Genomic DNA, 15,418 nt, shown 5'->3' on the forward strand with positions numbered 1-15,418 from the left:
GCGAGCGAGCGAGCGAGCGAGCGAGCGAGCGAGCGAGCGAGCGAGCGAGCGAGCGAGCGAGCGAGCGAGCGAGAGAGCGAGCGAGCGAGCGAGCGAGGAGCGAGCGAGCGAGCAGCGAGCGAGCGAGCGAGCGAGAGAGCGAGCGAGTAGAGCGAGAGAGAGAGACGAGCGAGCGAGAGATGCGAGCGAGAGGAGAGAGAGAGCGAGCGAGCGAGGAGAGAGAGCGAGGAGAGAAGAGGAGAGAGAGAGCGAGAGAGGATGAGAGAGAGAGCAAGAGAGGAGCGAGCGCGAGACGAGAGAGAGAGCGAGCGAGAGAGGAGAGAGAGCGCGAGGCTGAGGAGAAGAGAGCGAGAGCGAGAGATCCGAGAGAGAGAAAGAGAGAGAGAGAGAAGCGAGATCGCGAGCGCGAGAGAGAAAGAGAGAGCCCGCCATGCCCTCCCTCCCCTCCCTCGCCTCCCTCGATCCTCCTCTCTCTCTCTCTCTCTATCTCTCTCTCTCTCTCTCCTCTCTGTATAGTATATTATAGATATATATATATATATATATATATATATATATATATATATATATATAATTATATATATGTATGTATGTATATATCTATATTCATCACAACATATAAAGACAATTTAACTTATTTAATTTTACATTTATAGTTCATGATCAAAAATTGGTTAAATAATGAGAAGATACCATGATGACATAAAAATTGTACACACTCGCTTAAGGGGTGTTGCTGCAGTTTTGCTGATTTTTTTTCCATCTAATAGATTTTGTCCAAAAGTTATATTTAAGATATATATACAAATACTACATGAAAAATGAAATATAAACATAGGGTCACCGGCCTTGTTTTTATTTTATTTACCATTATATAATATTTACTTTTCAATAAACTTGAACAATCTCGTAAAAAATTGCGTAAAAATAATTAATAACCTATGAAATTGGCACTATGTAGATATTATACAAGCTAAGATACCATTTAATTAAACCACACAATACCAATAAAATGGAGTACATAAGTTAAATTTTAAGAGATTTATTTTTTATAATTTTTATGTCACCCAAAACGTCATTTTTTACTATTGTAACCACATAAATGGAATTTAATATTTTTCTGTCTAATAGAATTCTGCGAAACTGCTCAAATATGTTCATTAACGTATTGTCATCATAAAACACAAATACAAAAAGGGGGGTCATCGTACTTGTAACAGAGATTTTTTTTGTTTTAACTATCCCTACCGTCTACGTCAAATTTCATAAAATACATCAATAAGGCAAAACCCAAGTACCGGTACATAGATTGTTATAAATATGCATAAACATTTAAAATTATTTACAATCTTAACTGGGATCACAACCTCTTACCAAGAGACATTAATACAAAACAATATTTAATCACAAACATAATACCATACAGAATCAAACTCGACCTAAATCATTAATAACTTACATGTAATTGTTCACAGATTTCGGCATGTTTTGAAGTTTGTGATTAAATTCTTTAAATTGATAAATGTAAACAACCGGACTAAAGAGCTCCACTATAAAACAAGAATGAAATTAAAGAAAGATAACAAGTAAAAAAAAAAGTTAACTCCACTTGACCACTGACAATTGTATTATAAACATTTCTGATGATACTAATAGCACAAATATTGAGTTGTGATAATAACATCATTGGTGTTGCTATAAATAGTTCCTCGGTTAAATAAACTGCCGCAACAACACTTAAACAAAAGTTTGAGTAAACCGGTCAAATCAAGTCAGATAAATTCTTCCTGGTCGAAAATGAAGACGTTTATCGGCTGATTTATTGTCCCAGTGCAATATGCTAGACGTAGTTTAGCGCGCTATGTTTGATATCAGATAATGGTCTAAGTGTACTTGAGGAATATTAACTCGTAAATTCCTTAGCTTATCATCATTTTCAACAAGTAATGCAGCATAAATGTTATCATTTTGAGATACCAAGACACAATCAATATTTACATCGATTGTATTGATTCGCGAAAATTGCAATGTCATAAATTTCTCATGTTTATTTTGCCATGTTTTTGGTAGGACTTTGTTCACCGGGTTACTTCGGAGATCGGCTATACAATAAACGGTTTGTTGATTTAGCTTACACATTTCAATTTTACTCTTTATTAATATGTTACTCTGATAATCGGCTTTGTCGCAAAATAGGAAATTTCTGCGTTCTTAAAGTGAAAAAAACGTGTTTCATTCGATTTTAAAACAATATCAAGCTATCTGTGAAATAGTGTTCACTGTTTGTGTAAGAAACCAAACGAAGAAAGCGATAGCAATGTTCTTTATAAAAATATTATTGTGCTAATTTTTATGATGCAAGGATTGTTTAAAATAAAAAATTTGCAGATATATGTTTAAATAATCTTTGTTTCGTCGCGTGTTCAAAACGCTGTTCTGACCAATTAAAATAAGAATTTTAAACATATACGAAACACACATATAGGATTTTAAATTATGTCAATAAACACGTTTTTAGGATTGCAGTTTTTATTGTGAAATATTGACGAGGTATCCAATATATTAAATGTACACATAATTCATTGTTTCGCTAATTAAATTAATTTTTAAAGTGTTTCTATAATACTTTATTTTCTGCTAAAATGAATAATTATATACATCGTTGAAGTTTGCAAATGATTCAATTGCTTATGCAGATATGTTGTCATAAGTATTAAATTGAAGAAAAAAACATTGTATTCATATTATTGTTTAATGTGAACTTTGCAAAATATGATATTTTAACACTTAATATTTTAATGCATGTATAGCAATATCGACATTGAACAAAACACGCATAGCAACCTCGTATTTTCCGTGATTTTTTCTGTAATCCACTTTGCTTACCATATTTCAAACATTAATTGCTTTTTAGTTAGTTTTAAGTACCTTTGAGTTTACATTTAAAGCTACATGCAAATCCAAATTATGTGTTACATTCAGTGAAATATCTCCATTACAGATCGTAATTCCACACACAATAATGGGCAATAACGTTTCCGTTCAAGATAGCATCCGTAACAAAGAAGGTCCAGAACCTTGGTTCATGTCAACGTATCTTCCAAAGAATGGAAACCTGAGTATTGTATACAGTGCGGAGTATGACCTTTACACGAACAACAAATCGGAACTAGCAAAAGTTGCAATAAATCCCCATGTTCCCAAGCGCGTAATCAATTATAACATTACAGACGATAAACTCATAGAATCTATGTGTAAGGAAATATTACTCGATCGGTTGGTGTCTTTAAAGGTGATAATTGAAACACTTTTAAGTTGTGGGGCACAATCACAAAGTGACGTTACGCTGACAGATGCTGACAAAGTGAAGATAATGTACTTTTGGCTATCGCTACAAATTGCAAGGACAACACCGGTTTCGATATCAGCAGATCGCTATTCTTTTGCGTATCAGATAAATCAAATAAGACAATCCAGAAACACATGCGCTGTCCTGTTTGCTTTAATGTGTTTCTACGCAAAAATTCCATGTGTGATCATAAAAGGCTTCGTTAAAGGCGGTAGCTACTATCCCCAAGAGAAACTGAAGGAAAAATATACACGAGAATGGAATGCAGTACTAGTAGATGGACATTGGAGGCTCGTTGACGTTCTTTGGGGCTCTGGGGAAACGGTGGACACCCGATATCTCTTGCCTGATCCGGAAATGTTGAGGTTTACACATTTTACTGATCGTGTCAAGTGGCAGTTAGTTGTCGAACCAACGACACAATTAGCATTTTAAGCACAGGCGTTCATTAAACCTAGATTCTTTGAATTAAATATGAAAATGATGTCTGATAAGCACGGAGTAATTATCTGTCAGGAAGGTGAACTCGAGTTATGCTTTCAACTTGACAGTTCTCAAGCTTCGAAACAGGAATTTAAATTGCTGGTAAAATATTATAATGAAGAAAAAATGTGGGAGCTGGAAAAGCTTGATAATAACAATCTACAGATTGATTTTATTCATAAACGTTTGGTGGCAGATCACAATCTTCATGACATGGATTCAAAGACGCACTTGAATGGAGAATCTCAGATCTCCAGCGCATCGATATTGTCAATTACTGTTCGGTTCCCAAGAGCTGGATTGTACAAAATTGAAATTTGTGGTCGATCAAATGATGTATTTACAGAGTTTGACTGGATTGCAATTTATAATGTTCAAGTTAAAATGGTCCACGATTGGCTGGTATTCTTTCCGAGGGTAGACAAGATCGGATGGGGTCCTAACTCTTATCTCGAAGAATGTGGACTCAAAGCACTATCACACATCGGCGGTGAGATCATCTGTATTGCTGGAAAGATTTTGGAGGTCAAATTCGGACTTCTTCCGAATGCAAGAACTAAGAATGTATCATTACGTTTCAAGTTACAGGATGTAGTCAACCAGTATGACGAGCATCCCGAAGAAGATAATAGTAATGCCACATATGGTGGCAACAGTTCATTTTCCCCATCTAAAGATGGTGACATCGTTATACAGATACCAATTAAACAAGTTTCCGAAATGATTCTGAACATTTATGCAACACTGAATGCAACTGATAAAGGGCACGTGATTAACTATAGAGTTCTAGCTAAATTAGACCCAAAGCAGAAAATGGAAGAAATTCGTGCTGAAATTATTGGAAGGCTCAATGAGTGTGTCAAAGGCTTAGATATAAAGCTATTGACACAGGCTCTCAATGAAGCGCGTGCGAGTGGTCTACACCGCGACAGAAAGGTCGACGACATATTTCGAAAGGCCTGTGCCAGACATAGGTACTTGTCTAGGTATTTGAAGTGCCTAAAAGCTATTGAACAAATCAGCAATACTGATATTGCATCTCTCAGGTCAATGAACCGACCAGATGATCGGCTAGTATGCGTTCTTCGTGCAACACTGCTACTTCTTGGCGAAGACCCGTCCAGGATCGTGACTTGGGAGGACATTCAACCACATCTGACAATTCTAGGTCCGAAAAACTTAAATAGACGGCTGAAGAATTTCGAAACAACCGACGCCGATATTCACAGCCGTATACAAAAGGTCGAGTCGCTCTTAGGGGACAAACATATAGATCTTGTCGAAATTCTTGGAGTAAGTAGAGAAGCGGCTGCATTCGCGCACTGGATAGACGATGTTTTCCAATTATACAAACTAAAGTTGTTGGATTGCTAGTGAACTGTTATAGAGAAATATATTATTTTCATTAAATAGTTATGTTTTAAAGGTCTTACAATCTTCTAGAATGAAGCTGTACGCAATAAACAAAAGCGTACTTGACACTACGTGCTACATTTGACGATATTATCACATGTAATCATATGGAAACAACATATTACATTAGTATGTTCATATTCAATATTTTAGTCATTGTATATGTGAAATAAAATTAAATCAGTATTTTGATACTGCTGACTTGATGCGCGCGCAACTAATAGTGCCCGCTAGAATGTTAGTTATTTGTAACATGTGTGCAAGTTTTACAACGCAAAGATTTTTCGAGTACTGTTTCCTTTGTTTACAACAATGTCGTCTGTTCAATTTGATTTTAAATGTACATTATGTATTCTTGTTTTACACCGGTGCATATTATTAATAGTAACTGATAAATATTGATGGAATCTATATTGTGTTATTTATTTTTATTTCTATTGACATTTATCTGCACACAAATGTTCGGTATAAAATAAAAAATATAAAACCTCACTTCAGGCCAAATGTCAGAATAGTGACCAGTCAGATAGCCCCAAATAGTATATGGACCTCAGCCTTCGGCTTCTGTCAATATACTATTTGGGGCTGCCTTGCTGGTAATTATACTGCCATAGGGCCCTCAGTGAGGTTTTCTATTTCTTAATGTTTCTGTTATTTGTATAATTACATTGACTTTAACGTAAGTGGTTCTACATATAACAGGTGGTTATTTGGGTGCTTCATAAAGTAACATTCAACTCGACATGATACCATTAATATCGCTGATCATTTAACAATACAATAACAAATTGTTAAGCATCAAGGTTTTAATAACAATTTAGTAATTTATCTACGGGGTTGCAATAAAAAACGCAGTATATCAAACAAAATATTGCTTTCATAACATTCGACAACAATGTGTTTTGTTTGATTTTTTCAGTTTGAACTTAATAAATGCAGAAGCATTAATAGGCACATTTTTTACAAACAAAAATATTGAAGATTTCGGTATGGAAGTTACGCAGCGTATAAATGTGTCGTTATGATTAAAAAACATTTTAATTATGATATTGTATAATGGTAGTTTAAAATCTACCTCAGAATTCGTGTGGCGTTTACATATGAGAAAATGAAATGTTGATATCAAAATCGCAAGTACATTTTTCAAAACTTAGTAGATTGAAGTACGCTCTATGATATCGAACATCTTTGAGTTTATGTATTTAACCGAGTGTCACTTAGCATGCATCGAATAAAGCAATAAACCACTGGCCTGATGGGCAAAGTCATTACTGTCTATCAAATATTGCACGCACTTGCAGAGACATTCGTAAATTATTATTAGGATTATGTTAAATTGGAAACCCAGATCTCGATAACACTATCAATAATAACCGAAGATAACGACAAATAGTAATGTTGTTCTCATTTCTTATTTCAATAAACCCAACTGTAGCGTCCTTCTTTAAGTCGATAGTGTAGCTATTGAGAAATCTTAACTTAGAGTGTGCTAAATGTACAAATTGACAATGGAAAATATTAAGTTTATGTTTAGATACTTCTCTCTGTGGATGTATTATGCAGCGGGTAAGTTTAATAATTTTGTTTTATATAAATGGAAGGTTAAGAATATTTGAACCAATGTTATGACAAAGTTTGAATATTATCAACTTCCTGAATGCTTGCGTTTCCTGGTGTACAGAAAGTGTGTTCCTTGCTTGCTCGTTGATAAAACCGATGCATATCTATAACACTTGCAAGGTTATTGATACTGTTTCTGTTTTATTGAACACATGAATCTGACCACTACGGTGTCCTGCTTAAGTTAAGACTTCATATCAATGGCTCCACCGCGATCAACTATACCTTTATAGGCTCTTTTACTCATCGGACAATATGCCTATATATTACATTGTAGACGTTCAACGCTATTTTGCAGTAACTGTTCTCCATATCCTTCAAATCGGCCTTTCTATAGTTTCAATGAACCTATACTAAGCTATATTTTCAAAATTGTGCGATACAATCTATCATTATGATGCACTATTCCACAATATGTACACATCCTTTTAATACACCTTTGCATATTTGCAATTGTCAAAGTAACTTCGATGTAAACATTGTTTGAATTTACTTAACAGTAGTCGGAAGGCACTTTCAGCAATTAAAAAATATGCTCACGTACATTACTGATATCATATTCGTTAAAGTTTCTTTGTATGCTTACCTCGATTATCAGGAACACAAATGTCTACAGCTTTTTTGTAGAAATATCTTTTAACCACTTTTGCACATTCATATTATATGAGTTCCACTTGGCAGGTGTGTTTTGGTGTGTTATTTACTTGAATCCACATTTAATGTTTTGTTTGTAGCTTTCAAGGTCATGTCTGTAGTCGTGGCATAAACTGAATATTTGTAAGACTTATACAAAAACCGAACTTCACTAGGGATATATTTTCTTTCTTTCTCTTCCTGTAAAATAGCCAATAGTCTAAAATTAACCTTTCCCATGACATGTTTTTAATGTTTTAACTTCTTTAGCTCGAACCGTTACAGACCGGGTGTTAATATACGATAATCTACCATGTGACATCTCTTTCGAATACTCTGTCTCAATGGTGTTCCTTCCTTTTTCGAGTTTGCAGTATTATTCAGTATTGCTCTCGTTAGCACTGTAAGAAGAATTCAACTAATGCAACTGATGGTTTCCTTCACAATGTCTGTGTCATCGCATCGAGATTTCCTGTGCAGGACTGGACAAAAGAAAGTCATAATAGTAACTTTAAAAATGCACGTTCAATCATAGAAACATGTATCATTTGACTGAAGGCGAATTGCAATTACTTATATCTGGTTTTACTGCTTAGTTCGTTGACTATCCAACAAACAATCGTACCATAGCAAATGTAGATCACTTGTAAGAAAAATTAACATTTGCAAGTCGTGTTAACCTATACAAAATAATTTCTGTTATGTAACAGAAGCTTAATTCATTTTTAAACTTTACTAGGCACATATTTTTTCTTTTAAAAAATCGATTAAAACGGAAAGAACAGTTAACAAACCGCATTTAAATATGCCCGAAAATTAGCTTTAATTGGCATTTTTCTAGATCTAGTGTATAGAAAACATAATTTATATATAAATTATGATGTATGCATAGTTCCTTGATAAAGATATTCCAAGAAGAAATAAATTGTTTAATACTATAGATAAGGCAAAACAAATCAACTCGTACGCACGGTTGTGAAAATGGTTGCAATCAATAAAAGAGTCACGTCGTGCAATTCGTTTTAAAAGGGCATTTTGCATTGGTTAGAATGCCGTCTTAACAATTAGTGACAGTATTATATATAACTATTCCATAGCTTTAAACAACACAACATCATATACACGAACATTGACTTGAACAACGTTGAGATCCGTTAACTTTGAACTGTGGTCTTAATTTGAGGACACAATTGCTATAGATAGAAGCGCAACTTGTCCCTAATCCATCGGTTCATTAAACAAACTCGATTTGTTTGTAGATAACGAACACTATTTAAGTCGACGATTTATTATCATTTGAAAGTGAAACACATGTATCGCCTACACACTTGAGTGTTTTTACCGTCGATATTACGATAAAGGTATATTTAAATTCTTATTTGGTTCGACTCCTTAAAATAGGGTTAGTTCATTCCGTTGTGTGCTGTGGTTACAACACTGGGTTAGGATCGAAACCGTGCTGTGAGTCATTCATAATTGAGCTGATAAAAGGATGATGTAAGTTACAGATATGATTTTCTATGGCGGACCATTCACGGATTACATTAAATAGTAGTATTAGAATAAGTAGTAGTAGTAGTAGTTGTAGTAGTAGTAGAACTAGTAGTAGCAGTAGTAGTAGTAGTAGCTGTTGTAGTAGTAGTAGTAGAAGTAGTTGTAGTAGTAGTAGTAGTAGTAGTAGTAGTAGTAGTAGTAGTAGTAGTAGTAGTAGTAGTAGAGTAGTAGTAGAAGTAGTGGTAATAGTAGTAGTAGTAGTAGTAGTAGTAGTAGTAGAAGTAGTAGTAGAAGTAGTAGTAGTAGTAGTAGTAGTTGTAGTAGAAGTAGAAAAAGAAAAGAAGAAGAAGAAGTGTTGTTGTTGTTGTTGTTGTAGTTGTTGTTATAGTAGAAGTAGTAGTAGTAACAACACTGGGTTAAGATCGAAACCGTGCTGTGAGTCATTCATAATTTAGCTGATAAAAGGATGTTGTAAGTTACATATATGATTTTCTATGGCGGACTATTTACGGATTAAATTAAAAAGTATTAGAATAAGTAGTAGTAGTAGTAGTAGTAGTTGTAGTAGTAGTAGAAGTTGTATTAGCAACCGGGTATACCATGAAGGCAGTGGACCGTTAAACAAGCGATAACGGATTAATAGCACAAGTCTTTAACAACGGATTCCCTGTGATCTAATTGCGATAAAGCAGATGATATGCCAATAAATTTAATTTAACAAATAAAATGTACGATTCACTGACCATTTATTTAGCCAAACCGATAAGTGTGACAAAAAGCTGGCGATCTCTTTTAAACTCTTAAAGAAGTTGCTGGTTTACTAAGAATAAATCTTTATCGACTTAACTTATTAAGTATTTATTTATTATTTTGTTGTTTGTTTTGTTTAAAAGATCCATGTATGAGTAACTATATATTTGTAGACCACACTGGACAACAAAGTAAAGGTTGACGTGATTTTCATATATGAGAGTCGGTTTGTTACGGGGAAAATGATTGGATGAAAACTGACCCAAACAAATAAATGTAACCGCAGCCATAAAAATATACCAACAATCATAATTTGTCACCGCTGTGACAACATTGTTACCGCAGTGACAAAAAAGATATCACTACGGTGACAAAATTGTTACCTCAGAGACAAATTGTCACCGCGGGTAACAATTTTTGTCGCCTCAGTGATATCTATTTTTAGCTGTTGGCGTAGTTGTACTTTTAACCCAAATGGATAGTACGGCATAAGTAGTAGTAATAGTAGTAGAAGTATTATTATTATTATTATTATTAGTAGTAGTAGTAGTAGTAGTAGTAGTAGCAGCAGTAGTAGTAGTAGTAGTAGTAGTAGTAGTAGTAGTAGTAGTGGTAGTAGTAGTAGTAGTAGTAGTAGTAGTAGTAGTAGTAGTAGTAGTAGTAGTAGTAGTAGTAGTAGTAGTAGTAGTAGTAGTAGTAGTAGTAGTAGTAGTAGTAGTAGTAGTAGTATAGTAGTAGTAGTAGTAGTAGTAGTAAGTAATAGTAGTAGTTATAGTAGCAGTAGTATAAGTATAAGTAGTAGTAGTAGTAGTAGTAGTAGTAGTAGTAGTAGAAGAAGTAGGAGGAGCAGTAGTTGTAGTAATAGTAGTAGTAGTAGAAGTAGTAGTAATAGTAGTAGTAGTAGTAGTAGTAGTAGTAGTAGTAGTAGTAGTAGTAGTAGTAGTAGTAGTAGTAGTAGTAGTAGTAGTAGTAGTAGTAGTAGTAGTAGTAGTAGTAGCAGTAGTAGTAGTAGAAGTAGTAGTAGTAGTAGTAGTAGTAGTAGTAGTAGTAGTAGTAGTAGTAGTAGTAGTAGTAGTAGTAGAAGTAGTAGTAGTAGTAGTAGTAGTAGCTGTAGTAGAAGTAGAAGTAGTTGTAGTAGTAATAGTTGTAGTAGTAGTAGAAGTAGTAGAAGTAGTAGTAGTAGTAGTAGTAGTAGTAGTAGTAGTAGTAGTAGTAGTAGTAGTAGTAGTAGTAGTAGTAGTAGTAGTAGTAGTAGTAGTAGTTGTAGTATTGGTATTAGTATTAGAAGTAGTAGTGAAAATGTCTTAATAATGAAATAATGTTGATAAAGGCATACGCAGTTGCGTTATATCTTCTCGCTAATATTACCAAATATATGACATGCAAGACTCGTTTTTCACGTAGGTCAGAGGATAATGTGCAATAATATTCCAACGACCTGGACAGACGCTATGTCCCGTTGTCAGATGGTTGGAGGTAGTCAGGTGATACCCGATTCCGTTCATGGACCTTTTATTCAATCAGCAAAAAACTCATCTTTCTGGATTGGACGTATCATATCCAGAGAACTGAGCACGAATGGTAAATAAAATTGTTTGGATGAAACGTTTGTGTTTAACGGGCGGTTTTAATTTTAAATATGCATTCTCTGGAAGATTTAAACCCACATAAATTATGATCTTCGCCGTTATCATGTGATTGCAATAAGGAACAATTATCCACGTCTTTTGCTTAAACAATCAAAATACGGACGTCGTATATGGAATTGTGTAAATTGTGTTACGTACTCTACTACAGAATATCTATGTTTAAGTTCTATGCTTTCATATCTTACATAAAAAATATGTTCCAAAGTCCTTTACATTTACGTTGTATTTGTATTGAAGCAGGGTTAGAACATAAACCTGTGGCAGACGTATGTGAATATAAAACGACATCAGGAACTGCAGATTGGAGCGATGTAAAACTTGGAAACTGCAGCGACCTGCATAACTATGTTTGTTGTCAAAATACAACACTCGGTAATTTGTTTTGTCTGCTGTCCGTGATATAGTTTCGAGCCTTCAAGCCAGAGTTTATTAGACATGATCACACCAGTAAACACTTTATGAATAGCAGAGTTCTCCATTTGGATATGCTTTGCATTTTATCTGTGTTAATAACTTTAGTATTTTTATTCATGCAAATTGTATTTGAACATGCTTCAGCAAGGGAATCAAATATCGAAGAATGCATCAAAACAGGAACATATCTTCAGGCGAGTTCATGCCAACAAACCTACGTTCAAACAAGACCATGGTATTTCCCAAAAGGTTCCTACTGGGTTAGAAGTAACTACAGCTATACAGTACGCGATTCTTCAGGTAAAAATGACTTACGGACAGAAAGCATTTCGAAGTAGTATTTGACGGTAAAACCTATCTACCAATATATAATATAATAAAGGGTAAATGAATCGACATCATTAAGTAATACCAATACTTATAATCAACAGCGCCCTTATTGTGATAACATACGTCTACAATGTTTTATACATAGGCAGCTGATTATGTTCATTTGATTATACTTCAGAACAACGATTTGGTTCAGAAACGCATGAGGAGCTCTTCAAGTGTGGACGAATAAATGGAATGGATTTAAATATAACTTTCGATAACTGCTCAAATATGCTGCCATCTTTATGCGTTGTTTGTAAGAAGTTATACAACATTTGCTTTTCACTGTGCAAGTAAATTATAGTTATACAAATCGTTGCAACTGCAAGTGAGGCCCTGTCATGAATAATATTGCAGATGTACTATTGCTTTTTTGAAGATATGTGCGTTGATGATTCTAATACAGTATACTAATACATCTAATTTAAAATCTTAAATATTAAAAAGGAACGTTTGAAAACAAGAGAAAATGCCCTTTATTTATTCTGGAATATAATCGTTGCATTCGGGTAACAGGAATTAAAGAGCTTATTTAAATATATTCATACTTTATTCATGCTTCATACTTTATTGAACAGTTTTGATTTTAATTGTGTGCTTTTTATGTTGTTATAGCATCTTCATATATAGTTAATACAACTTCTGAATATACAGGTAAGAAGCCAATATAAAGCAATATTGGATTAAGCAAAATGCTTTAAGAACAAAAATATACTGTTGATATTTTAACGCAATACATTATAGAATATAGAGTAAAGTAAATGATATCAACAGTGATAAACGAATAATATCTCATGATAATGCTGCAACCCATGTTTGATCTCTTATATTCAGAGTGTATACATGTATGGACCACAGTGACTGAAACCAATGTCACAAGACCCCCGAATACTTCCGAGAAAACGACAAACACGGCCGATTTGATTAAACGATTTAGCTGGATTACACAATCGACAACATATACCAGTCGGTCACATGGAATCGATACTACATTGCCACCTAGCGCCTCTACAGTAGCATATTCCACATTCGCAAGCTACAAACCACCTAAAACGCAGTCTGCACTTTCAAGTGTGATCACTGTAGGTTTCACAACTATTCGATCCTCCAAATCAACGCTCACCTTATCGAAATCTTCATCGGAATTTAACGATTCAGTCGGAATAATTACAATTGCACCAAATAAACCATTTGAAGCATCCACGACTAAATCAGCGTTAGCGATTGGCCTCAGTATAGGAATTGTGACTGTTGTTATTTCCGGAATTACACTCGCATGTATATTATTACGAAGGTAATACTGTAACCTCTGTTCTTGTATATTTAGCAGCTTTAGAGCTAACCTTAATCTGTATCATCAACAAACCACATTTGAACGCCAGTGAGACAGACATTTCCAAAACTTTGACTTTTTAAGTAAGCATTTTGAAATGAAAAATAATTACATGTTGATAGAATATAAAAAACATTAATACATATTCTACAGTATGTATAAAAGTATATTTCCAAATAATACACAATGGCAATGCCTTGTTTGCTATATTCCTCAGAAATATTAATTTCAAGTTGTTATATATATACATACATAGAAAATACGCTCTTTAATGTTTAGTCAACATTATACAGGCTGAGCAAAAATGAACGTTTAGCCATATTTAAAAACTATGTTATAAATTATGTACCATTAGCGTATTAACTAAGTAGCACCATATGTGCTAAATAATGATTGCCAGTGACTTTGTTTTTCCACTTATAAATAGATTATGACAAAAATAATAACCGGGTAGTATAATCTTAAACGTTATCTGCTCTTGCAATAGAAAGGCCGATCATCGCAGTGAAGAACACGAATTGAGTGAAGTACATGGCAGGAGAGATAGGACAATCGAAAGAACAAGTGATTTTGTAGGCGGGTCAGAAGAAATAGGATCAGAAAGTGTGAGGTTTTCGAGCGATAATGCACAGTTTTCAATATGTTGCCTGTTTGAGGGATGCTGACTTATCCAAATGTGCAAGCACTTATTGAAGACAAGGTAAACTTGCCTTCCGCAAATCTGATGTAGTATAACAGTGTGCATTGGAATCCTGCTGTAGCCGAAGTGTAGTGACTAACCCAAATCAAATGAAACTTAAGTGAAATACACGTATCCAGCAGTGCGTACACCTTGCAAGAACCAATGAATTAATCAGTGTAAATAATAATGGTGAATATAGTTTGTGATGTTAATAGGAATGCATACGGTTAACCTTTGTCTTTACCAGCATATCAGTGTTTTTCTCCGAAAGCTTGCTTATTTCTATAAAACGTCTATTTAAACATTACACTCAGCAATTGCCAGTTGACATGTGGCAGATATAGATAAGATAATAATAATGGAATACAACACACACACACACACACACACAAACAATGCATGGGCGAGGCATTCCTTTGTCTAAGTCGTTAAGCAATTAAGTTTTAAGTGTTTATGCAATACTAACTTTTTCTTGAGACTACAACCTTGTATATTAATTTGTATCCCATGCCCAGATGACATCTTTAAAATATAACGATATACAATTGGCACACATTAAAAATTTGGACAAAACACGAATACAATTCAAATAATGTGTAGACAATATTCATATTTATATATGGAATTGAACTAGTTCACACGAATATATCGCTATTGTATAGAAACATTGAATAATGCAACGAAAAACAAAGAATCTATAAATATCACAAAAACCCATTGCTATTTCGAGCTTATCAGAACCGTTTAGGGTAGAATGTATGTGTCATTCTTTAAAGAAGATAGCGATTTGATAATTATTCAGTTTATGATAAGAAAGGGTTACGCTTAGATTAAAATAATAAATGTGTATGCTGTCACATCTAAAGATGCCCACCCTTTTGGATTGTATCATATGACTGAAATGTAAATAGAACATCAATACTATAACACATAATACAAATACATTATTCGTTATTGCTATATCGTTTTCTTATCATCAGCGTGTTATAGCAACAAGGTGTAAGGGACACTGTTGAAGTCCAATTGATAAAACTTGACGCGTTCTCTATAAGGGTCCACAAAATACAAAACGCACACACACTTTGAATGGCTGGATACGTTACTGTATTATACCGGGTGTATTAAATTATGTTCATAGCATACATTTGTGAAATAAATATTTTATTAAACCCCATGTTTATTATGTAGGCTACATAAACAATTCGTCAGTTTGTGATTAGTATTTC

General features: G+C 34.2%; 2 protein-coding genes across 6 annotated transcripts; both read left to right on the plus strand.

The window, feature by feature from the left end:
* Positions 1 to 1,957: 1,957 nt before the first annotated feature.
* LOC127848215 (uncharacterized) lies at positions 1,958 to 5,637 on the plus strand. Its single transcript, XM_052380534.1, has 2 exons — positions 1,958 to 2,116; positions 3,002 to 5,637. Exon 2 carries the CDS (start codon positions 3,824 to 3,826, stop codon positions 5,204 to 5,206), a length of 1,383 nt encoding a protein of 460 aa, XP_052236494.1. The 5' UTR covers positions 1,958 to 2,116; positions 3,002 to 3,823; the 3' UTR covers positions 5,207 to 5,637.
* A 959-nt stretch (positions 5,638 to 6,596) lies between these two features.
* LOC127848216 (uncharacterized) lies at positions 6,597 to 15,361 on the plus strand. 5 transcript variants are annotated; one of them, XM_052380536.1, is made up of 8 exons: positions 6,602 to 6,811; positions 11,147 to 11,323; positions 11,632 to 11,763; positions 11,950 to 12,105; positions 12,314 to 12,433; positions 12,793 to 12,831; positions 13,012 to 13,471; positions 13,998 to 15,361. In XM_052380536.1, the coding sequence occupies exons 1-8, from the start codon at positions 6,739 to 6,741 to the stop codon at positions 14,173 to 14,175; spliced, it is 1,335 nt and encodes a 444-aa protein (XP_052236496.1). In that variant the 5' UTR covers positions 6,602 to 6,738; the 3' UTR covers positions 14,176 to 15,361. The 5 variants fall into 5 exon arrangements, with proteins under 5 accessions (XP_052236499.1, XP_052236496.1, XP_052236495.1 ...); XM_052380535.1 differs by having other exon boundaries at positions 6,604 to 6,811; positions 11,629 to 11,763; XM_052380538.1 differs by lacking the exon at positions 6,602 to 6,811 and adding an exon at positions 8,745 to 8,859 and having other exon boundaries at positions 11,629 to 11,763.
* Positions 15,362 to 15,418: the final 57 nt, after the last annotated feature.

The sequence above is a fragment of the Dreissena polymorpha genome, chromosome 10 (assembly GCF_020536995.1).
Source record: "Dreissena polymorpha isolate Duluth1 chromosome 10, UMN_Dpol_1.0, whole genome shotgun sequence".
NCBI classification, from domain to species: domain Eukaryota; kingdom Metazoa; phylum Mollusca; class Bivalvia; order Myida; family Dreissenidae; genus Dreissena; species Dreissena polymorpha.

Coding starts and splice junctions, on each gene's coding strand:
- LOC127848215 (XM_052380534.1), top strand. CDS start 3,824: ATGAAAATGATGTCTGATAAGCACGGAGTAATTATCTGTCAGGAAGGT.
- LOC127848216 (XM_052380535.1), top strand. CDS start 6,739: ATGTACAAATTGACAATGGAAAATATTAAGTTTATGTTTAGATACTTC. Junction 6,812..11,146: donor GTGGATGTATTATGCAGCGG/GTAAGTTTAATA, acceptor TTTTTCACGTAG/GTCAGAGGATAATGTGCAAT. Junction 11,764..11,949: donor TTGTCAAAATACAACACTCG/GTAATTTGTTTT, acceptor AACATGCTTCAG/CAAGGGAATCAAATATCGAA.